At 56.5% G+C, this 9,067-nt stretch overlaps 1 protein-coding gene across 3 annotated transcripts in view; it reads right to left on the reverse strand.

The window, feature by feature from the left end:
• Positions 1-338: 338 nt before the first annotated feature.
• Positions 339-9,067, reverse strand: part of VIPR1 (vasoactive intestinal peptide receptor 1) — a 16,079-nt gene continuing 7,350 nt past the window's right edge. For 2 of the 3 annotated variants that reach the window (XM_014534898.1, XM_005860393.2), the window contains 10 exons: positions 7,894-7,997; positions 7,450-7,582; positions 4,885-5,038; positions 4,335-4,395; positions 4,062-4,131; positions 3,578-3,669; positions 3,328-3,480; positions 1,371-1,500; positions 1,105-1,146; positions 339-546 (listed from right to left, as the gene is read on the reverse strand). In XM_014534898.1, coding sequence (XP_014390384.1) covers positions 349-546; positions 1,105-1,146; positions 1,371-1,500; positions 3,328-3,480; positions 3,578-3,669; positions 4,062-4,131; positions 4,335-4,395; positions 4,885-5,038; positions 7,450-7,582; positions 7,894-7,997 — 1,137 coding nt within the window. In that variant the 3' untranslated portion in view covers positions 339-348. The remainder of the gene's footprint in view (positions 547-1,104; positions 1,147-1,370; positions 1,501-3,327; positions 3,481-3,577; positions 3,670-4,061; positions 4,132-4,334; positions 4,396-4,884; positions 5,039-7,449; positions 7,583-7,893; positions 7,998-9,067) is intronic. The other variant, XM_014534899.1, reaches the window with a different exon arrangement.

The following is a 9,067-nucleotide window of genomic DNA, read 5'->3' on the forward strand; positions in this document are numbered from 1 at the left end:
CCGGGGACCTTTGGGGATGGGGGCGTGCAAAGCCTTTGTCAACCATGTTCCCCCTGTATTGTCTGGCCTGGGTGGTTGCCTTCCTCGACTGGTCACGAGGGGGACGGAGTCACTTGAGTATGCAAATTTCCTTCCATTGATTGGGAGAGAGCCTTTGTGGGAGAAGTCTGGTGACTGAGCTCCACCCCACACCTTCCAGGGTGCACCTCTCGGGGCTCCAGCTTGCTTAGAAGCACCTCCCTCTCCCCAGGCCGGAGCCAGGGCGTCTGGACGGTGACCTGGGGGCCAGGACAGCCTCCGAGCCCAGGGCTGGGGCTACTCGCCCCGGTAGGCCTCTGTCCCCGGCGGTCAGACCACGGAGTCCTCGGCCTGGAAGCTGGAGGAGCGGCGCGCGCCCGGGCTGACGCGGGTCAGCAAGGAGACCTGTGTGCTGCAGGTCACCCCGTTGCTGCTGCTGCCTCCGGGTGGGTGCTGGTATTTGGGGCCCAGGCCCAAGACGCCCTGTAGGTCCCAGCGCCGCCACTTCCGCCGCAGCTCTGCCTGCACCTGGGAGAAGGGAGGGTGGTCACACCCACAAAGCCTCCTGGGGAGTCTAAATTGAGAGACCCGATGCTCCCTTTGGGGATACAGAGTTGGGACGCTGGGGGCCAAGGTCAAATCAAGGCCTTGGAGTAGGGGAGGAGGGAGGCAGAGAGGATCCGAGAATGCAGTCCGGGGATGGAGAGGGATGGCTCCATCCCTGCCCTCCAGACCACCTGAGCTCATCCAAACGGACTTCTCCGCTTTGTAACCAGGGCTTCACTGTAACGCAGCCTTCACTTGCTGCCCCCACCCTCCCCTCTCACTCTGCGCACAGCCCCTGAACAGGCCCTTGTCAAACTCTGCGTTTACTGAAAATGCAGACCCAAAGCCAGCAGGTCTGGAGTGGGCCCAGCAATCAGCATTCTTAACTAGGTCTTAGATGCCGCCATTGAGTTACTAGTCTGAGAACCACACTTGGAGTAGCGAGGTTTAACCCGTCCTCGCTCTGCTCCAATCCCACCAGCGTTTCTGGACCCTGGGCCCCAAGGTCTGGGCGGGGAGGGGGGCGGCAGGGGGGCTCACCTCGCCATTGAGGAAGCAGTAGAGGACAGCCACCAGAAAACCCTGGGAGGAAGGGAACAGGGAGGTGAGTTGGGCCGACCACAGGGGCCTAGCCCTGCCCAGCCCCCGTGTTCTCCTGGTTAAGCAAAAGGCTAAGTACACAGCAGATGCTTAATCAATACTTATTACAGTGAAAAGACTGGAATCCAGTGGCAAGGGGCGGAGGCCCCAGGTCGAATTCCCTTCCAGCCCAGAGGAGGAGGCATCCGTAAGTCAACAATTCCTACCTGGAAAGACCCCACGACGAGATCAAAGACCATTTTCACTTCAGCGTTGAAGTTGTCGGGGAAGAAGGCAAACACGGTGTAGTGCATCCCAAACAGGGGGATCAGCAGCAGGGTGGACTTGGCCAGCCTCCTGGGGGCAGGGAGGGGCAGGCAGTGAGTCGGTGTGTCCGTACATGTGGACACGACAGGCCTCCCCAAGAAGATGGGGACAGCAACCAGGGTGTGCGAGGAAGAACTCTGGCCCCCTGACTGTGATGTCCGCCTCTGGTCCTGGTCCTGGTCCATATCTGAGGTGTCTATGCCCTCAGGCCCCAGCCCTCCTAGTCTGGAGGGAGGCTCGAGGGAGAAAGAAACCCCTCTGTCCTCATCCTCTGGAAGAGTGGAAAGGAGGGCCAGTGCTGAACCCCGAGGACGATGCATGATGGTGGGATTCCAGCCTCTGTGGCAGCCAACGGGGAGAGAACCCGGCTCCCTCTCCTGGCCTCAGTTTCCCCCAATCTGTACAATGGGGTAAGTGTACGCTCCACATGGTCAAATTATAGACAGCGGACCCACTGTAGACTGAGAAGTGCTTTGGGTGCTATGAAGTGCAATGGCTCCATGAGACCAGTTCTCTCCTGGGAGAGGTCTGAGTGGTGGAGGGGTCTCTGTGTTTCTCTCTCCTGCCTTGGCGGTCAGCCCAGGGGAGCCTAGTCCCCGGCCTGAGGCCCCACAGCAAACCGGGGGCAGGGAAACTGGCCTTGCCTCTCCCATTCCTTCCTGAATCTGGTTCCCAGCCATGCCAAGATCCCGAGCGCTGCCCACCCCTCCTTGGCCCGCTGAGGCTGACAGATGGAAGCTCTCTTTAAAGTGAAGGCTTATGGGGAGGTGGAGAGTGGGAGCTGACAGCCCTGCTCAGGGAGCTCCATCTCCTATCCGTCCCCCGCCCCTCTGCCTGCCGACAGCTGTTCAGTTTCCATCTCACCCACGTGGACCTGGCAATGACCAGCTCTCTTTGCCTCGGATTCAAGCCCTTTTGAGTAGTTGAATGTAGGGAAAAACAAGGCCCACAGACAAAAGTAGAGAGTGAGCGTGGGCAGGCCTGAGGTCCTACCCCTTGGCAGACGGCCGCCCCCTGCAGGGCCTTCCCTTCAACAACTGGGAGAGGCTCCCCCCCACACCCAGCAGGAGAGAAAGCGGGCGCCCTATGGAATGCCTATCTCAGTCTCATCCATGAGATCATAGGAGTCCAGAATAGAATCCTCACTCCAGCAGCTCAGGACGTTCTAGCCAGGAACCTTAAAACCACAGCACAGACTCCCCCAAAGAGAAGCCAGGCCAAGAACGTTCTAGAATCCCAGGACTAGAAGGCCCTTGCAGAATGCCCAGGCTTGTGTCTAGTCTGTGCAGCGGTGATAATCTCCTGTTCCCATCTGTGGGCATGCAGATGCCTACTCACCTGCCCACAGACACCCTTTTCTTGTTTCTTTTGTTCTGTCTTCAAGCCCATTGTTCTCACGAGAACCTGCCTGTTTCTCCAGTCCTCCCCGGCACAGGGGACAGCCCTCACACCCTGCTAAGCCAGGAGCATGACCGCTGTCCCATGGACACCATGCCCTCCCCCTGCCATGCGACACACTCCCAAACCTTTGAGAGGAGGGAGTGTGTGTCAGTACCCTCACTTGTAAAACAGGAGCAGTTTATAGGGGGCGGTGGGGTGAAATGAGATGATGAATGGAAACCCCTGGCACATGCCTGGCATGTGAACTGCAGACTTTGTTATTATTACTGGCAAGTCCTGAGTCCTGAATATGGCTGTGTTGTTGGTAGATTGGAGGCTCCCTAGGGCATTCGCTAACTGCATTTATTGGCCCCTTTTCTCTGCCAATCACATGCCAGGGACTGGGCACTCAGTGTGGACAAGATACAGGTTATCTACTGTCTTCTCCAGCACCCTGGCGAGGCATCAGATTCGTACCTGGGTCCGATCACCTGCCAGGGAAGGTGACTGCAGGAGAAGCAGACGTGGGACTCATGAGCCTGGACCGGTGGGGCTGGGGCAGAGGACACTTGTGGACTGAGCCAGGCCATGGGGTAGAGGTGGGCAAGAGCAACGTGGCTTTTGGTGACTCTGGAGGGGGACATACAGGAGACACGGGATGCTTTGAGGACCGGGCATGGGGATCCTGGGAGAACCAGGGCACTGGCGGTATACTCACGATACTCACGAGTATGGGCTTTTGTCACTCTTCCCGACATTTGGGGTCTGCAGTTTCTGAACCAGGATTCGGATGATGCGAATAAATAGGATGAAGTTCACCTGGTGGTGGTAGGCCAAGGATGGGTAGTCAGAGAGAGAAGATTGTCCAGCTTCCTGGGCGGATGGCCCGTCTCGTCCCTAGAGCCCTGCTGCCCCTCCGTCTTACCTGTCCCCTAGCTCTCCCCTCTTTGGGGCAAGTCATCTGGGAACTCTACTTCCCATCCCTAAAGCCTGGGCCTCCAATCCCTCTTCTCTACTCTAGAGGAAAAATGATCCCTAAGGCCTTGGGGAGGTAGGGGGGAGAGGGAGGGCGGCAACACTGCATTAGACATTGGGAAGCCTAGGTTTCAGTTCTGACCTAGACTTGGAATTTCCTGTGTGACCTGAAGCAAGTTGACTACCCAACCTGGGCCTCTGTTTCCCCATCTCTGAGTGGTGGGAGGAGGTCTTACCAAGATGGAGGTGAGGACGGGGGCCTTTAGGATCCACCACAATCGTGAGGTACCGATGGTGTCCCAGCATCTGGGCAAGGGATGGTAGGGGAGAATGAGAGGTTGTCCTCAGCCAGAGAGATGGTCAGCAGTTCTCCCATTGTCCCCAGCTCTGCCCCCGGTCCCTTCAGAGGCATGGACCCAGAGTCTGTCGCTCCCAAGCCCCCCTCATCCCACCCAGGGATGTGCCCCAAGGGATGGCAGCCAGGAGGAGGGGGTAGGGTGACAGCTCACCCATAATCCTCAAAATGGATCTTGGTGATGGTCCACACCATGGTGAATGTGCTGGGCACCCCTGTCAGGGCCGAAGGAGAAAGAGAGGAGAGGGCATGGGAGTCAGGGAGAGAGGGCAGGAGGGAGAGATTACGGAGGAAGAACCAGAGAGAGGGAGGGAGAGAGAACAGGTGGGTTACTAGGGCTGCGCCGTATGGTTGCATTGGTTGTTCACTGTGCTCCATTGAGGATTGAAACTGTGTGTCTGAGGGGCTGTGCCCACCTACAGGGCGAGTCTTTTTCAGCCCTGTGTTTCAAGGCTGAAGGGGTGGTGGAAAGATGTTCCTAGAACCTGTCTGTCCCACAGCCCAGCCCTGGCACAGCCTCAGGGCACCTGCCCTGGGTCACACATTTAGGAGACTTTTATCAACCCTTGGCTAGAGACTTGCAGGCAGGACCTACAGTCCAGCAAGACCTAGGATTGCAGGCTGGGTCAGTACCTGCCCCTTTGTAAGCTCCCCAAGCCTCGTCCCCTATGTCCCCAGCCTGGTCGCCCTCCCCAGAACCATACCCCAGCCGATGAGCATGTACCCCCAGAAGTACTTCCGCTCGGAGAAGAAGGAGACTACAAGCAGGGTGTGCAGGTACAGGCCCTCCACCAGCAGCCAGAAGAAGTTGGTCATGACACAGTATTGGAATAAGACCACAGCGGCCTTACAGCCCACCTGCAGGGAAGGAGCAGAAGAGGGGTCTCACTGGGGCTAGTGGCAGCCCCCATCTGCCCACAGCTCTGTCTGGGTTGACACAGTTGCTGTACAGCCGACTTAATCTCTGTTTTTATCCCCTTAAAAATATACTCAGTGGTTTTCCAATTATCCTTGATGTGAGATCATCTGATGCTTTGGAATAAACTTGTGGTTTTAATTATCCTAGCAATTTATCATCTTATCTATTTATCTATCTACCACCTACCCATCCAACCATGCATCTTCCTACCTATCCATTTATCTACTTATTCACCCACTAGACATCCATTACCAACTCGCCCATCTATCTATCCATCTACCATCCATGCAGTCATCCACCATCTATTCACTTTCCATCTATCAATCCATCCACACACTCACCTATCTATCCATTCATCTATCTACCTACTCACCTACTAGCCATCTACTACCAACCCAGATACCTAACCATCTATCTATTCATTCATCTATCTCCCTGTCCATCAACCTGCTCATCCATCCATCCACCTATCTACCCACCTACCCCTCTAACATTATCTATCCTTTCTTTTTCTTACTTTATCCACCTATCCTTCCACCTACTCAGTCATCCACACACCTATTTACTCAGCCATCCATCTACTTACTCATCCACTTAAACATCCCTCCCCCATTCATCTTATTCCAATTAGGATTGAAGGTGGAAGAGGTGTGAGGGCAATTCTTGCTCCCATTTGCAAGAATCCATTGAATGTGTGGGGATGTGAGCTCTGGGCTGTGGAGTAGGCCCAGATATGAGTGTTGAGGAGAGATGGGGACTGAAAAGAGAGAAGTGGAGGAGGGAGGAGAAATGAGGAAAAAATGGAGAAGAGAGGGATGGCTATTCCTCCTGGGGGCCAGAGGAGCTGGTGAAAGAATGGGTTCCCCAGGAGGTGAGGACAATGGAGGAGTTACAGGTCACTCCTGAGGAGTGCAAGCAGGGGGCTCTGGGTTGATTAGAAGGTCTCCTTGCCGAACCGGTTTGGCTCAGTGGATAGAGCGTCGGCCTGGGGACTGAAGGGTCCCAGGTTCGATTCTGGTCAAGGGCATGTACCTTGGTTGCGGGCACATCCCCACTGGGGGGCGTGCAGGAGGCAGCTGATCGATCTCTCTCATCGATGTTTCTAACTCTCTATCCCTCTCCCTTCTTCTCTGTAAAAAATCAATAAAATATATTTTAAAAAAAGAAGGTCTCCTGTGCTCTCCTAGAAGCAGTCTCCCATTTCAGATCAAGCCCACCCACCTGTGAGCCAGAGCTTAAAGCCACCTCCTCCAGGAAGCCCTCTAGCATCTATTCCTCCCAGTATCTGGAACGCAGGTTCCCACTCTTCCTTCCTGTGCCCTTGGCTTTGAAACATCCTCAGAGAACAGTCTACCTTCCTGTTGTACACTTGCCTACCTTCCGTTGTACACTTGTTTTACGAGAATAACTCAGCTCTTTAATAGGACCATTTATGTGTGTTTGTCTAGCCTTTGAAAAGCTTCACGGAGCTGCTAATGAGTCGGGAAGCCAGGCTCCACAATTACCCTTAACCAGTGAGCTGGCGGCTGCAGGCGGCTCCCCAGGCTCTGCACTGACACTGCATATGTCTGGGTCCTCTGAGGAGCTCTGGGAATAGCCAGGGTGGCTCCCCTGGGCTTTTCCTTCCCCTTGTCGAGATGCCTGAGATTCCACGGGCACAGATGAACTCTGGGGAGAAGGTACTGCTCTCCCCTGAAACCATGCACGGTGTCTGCCATCACTTATGGAGTTGGGGCAGGGGTGGGAGCGGGGCTGGTCTCCAGCTCTCTGTCCCAGCGCGAGGACACTCCTGAGCTCAGAATCACCTGCAGATGGACCCCTCAGTGACAGAGATGCATTCTTAGACGCTCTGTTAATTTCTCTTCTCGAGGAAGCCCCCGGACTTACTGATGGCGGGGAGCACAGGAGAGGGGGGCTGTGTGTGTCTGGACTGGCTCCACGTGGAAAGGGGGTGTAGGAAGGGTGGCGTGGTGAGCAGAGCCCAGGTTTGCCAATGGCAGAGGGTAGAGCTGGAAGCAAGCTTGGAAGTCCTTGTACAGATGGGGGAACTGAGGCAGGGAGTTTCCTAAAGTCACATGGGGAGTTAGGACAGATGTGAGACGGCAGCTGTGGGCTCTGGCCATGAAGTTTATTTCCCATCAAGGAGAGACGTTTCTCATTGGTGGGGGCAGGTCTTCGAAGCCCCCAGATGGCTGGGAACCATCTCCCATTGTGGGGAGATTCAACAAGCTGCCAGGGGGTTGGCCATCCATGGAGAGAAAAAGAGGAGAAAGGAGAGAGAGAGAGAGAGAGAGAGAGAGAGAGAGAGAGAGAGAAGGGGGAAGAGACAGGGCAGTGGTCAGGTCCTCACCCAGGACTCGGAGCAGTCTTCTGACGGGCTGCTGTTGAAGAGGATCAGGTCCTTGATGAAGACGGAGGCTGCCCTCAGGATGAAGGACATGAAGAGGTGCATGTGGATGTAGTTCCGTGTGCAGTGGAGTTTCCTGTGTGACGTGGGCAGAGCTGGGAGGCCGAAGGGGCCTCGGACCCCCACCCAACACTGTCAGTGTTCTGAGCAAGGGTACGGAGGAAGGAACACATGGCCCAAGTGCTGGTCCTGCCCCAAACGGGGGCCCTGTCCCAGGCATCCCTTCCCCGACTGACCGACCAACCGACCGTGTGCAGCTGGGCCTCCAAGTGCCTCAGCCTCCAGGTGTCTCAGTCCAGAGCAGAGGCCCTGCCCTCCGGTCCCTTATCCCCAGGTGCAAAGCCATCCTGTGGGGACCAGGCTAGGACAGAGGAGGCTGGACCTTACCTGAACAGGCTCAAGATGGCCATGGCGACCAGAAGGGTGGTGAGGGACAGGCCGTAGCCGATGGTGTAGCCGGTCTTCACGGAAATGTAGAACCTATTCTGTTGCTGGTAGAGGGAGGTGGTGAGGATCTTCGGTAGGGGAGGGGGTGAACGCACCTAGGGGTACTGGCAGGGGTGGGGCGCCCTACACATCCTGCCTGCCCATCCCTGCCTTGGCAGAGGAGGCTGAAGCCCAGGGCTCCCAAGGGCAGCTCAGCTGCCCCCTTCAGAACCCAGACCCATGACATCCCAGTCTGTACAGCGGAGACAGGACTGCCTCCTAGGGTGGGGGTTGACTGTAATCGCCCTCTGCTCCTTCATGGGAAATGTCAGGGAAGGAGAGAGAGAAAACCTCACATGTTCCATCTGTCCCTGTATTCTTCAGTCATGGTCTGGCACCCCCTCTGTGCCAACTCTGGGCTTGGCAGCCTCGGAACCAAGACTGCTTGCCCTTCAGACCCCACCCCAGGACTTCCCTCTGTGTGGGGAGGGAGGCACGGCGGGCATGGAGAAGGCCAAGAAGACACTGTGGGTGATTTCACATTTGGGGCTCTATCTGAGAAGGGTGTCTGGGGGTGGGACAGATGTCATCACAGACATACAGAGACACACACATGGGTTCACACACCAAAGCAGCGAGGGCTGCTAGCTGAGGACTCCAGTTCCACCCCAGCTCCCCATCAGTGTCCCTGCCTGGCCCCTGACAGTGACCACCTATGCTTCCCCCGCTCTGGGGCAGATCCCTGTCCTGGGACTGAGGGGTGGTCCTGTCCCCGTCCCTGTCCCTGACTGACAGTTGGTTCCCTCCAGGATCTGTTCCTTGTTTTCCTTCCCCATGTGACAGGGAGGATAGTATCTCCCTCCCTTGTCATGTCCAGGGCTGGAGCAAGGTCCCACCAGGCAATGGGTGGCCTGGCCCGGGGGTGCGGCTTCAGCTTTTGCTGCTCTGAGTCATCCTCATGAAAGCACCCTCATCAGGGGAAGCCAGGGGACAAGCCCCTGGAAAAGCAGGCCTGGCGAGGGAGGGGGCGCCTGGTGAGGGAAGGGGTGCCTGGCGAGGGCAGAGCCCAGGAATCCTGGCTCCCACACAGGCTGCAACCTCCACCCCTTGGTGGGAGAGAGTGGAAGGAGCGGGG

The sequence above is a fragment of the Myotis brandtii genome, unplaced genomic scaffold, assembly GCF_000412655.1.
Source record: "Myotis brandtii unplaced genomic scaffold, ASM41265v1 scaffold134, whole genome shotgun sequence".
NCBI lineage: Eukaryota > Metazoa > Chordata > Mammalia > Chiroptera > Vespertilionidae > Myotis > Myotis brandtii.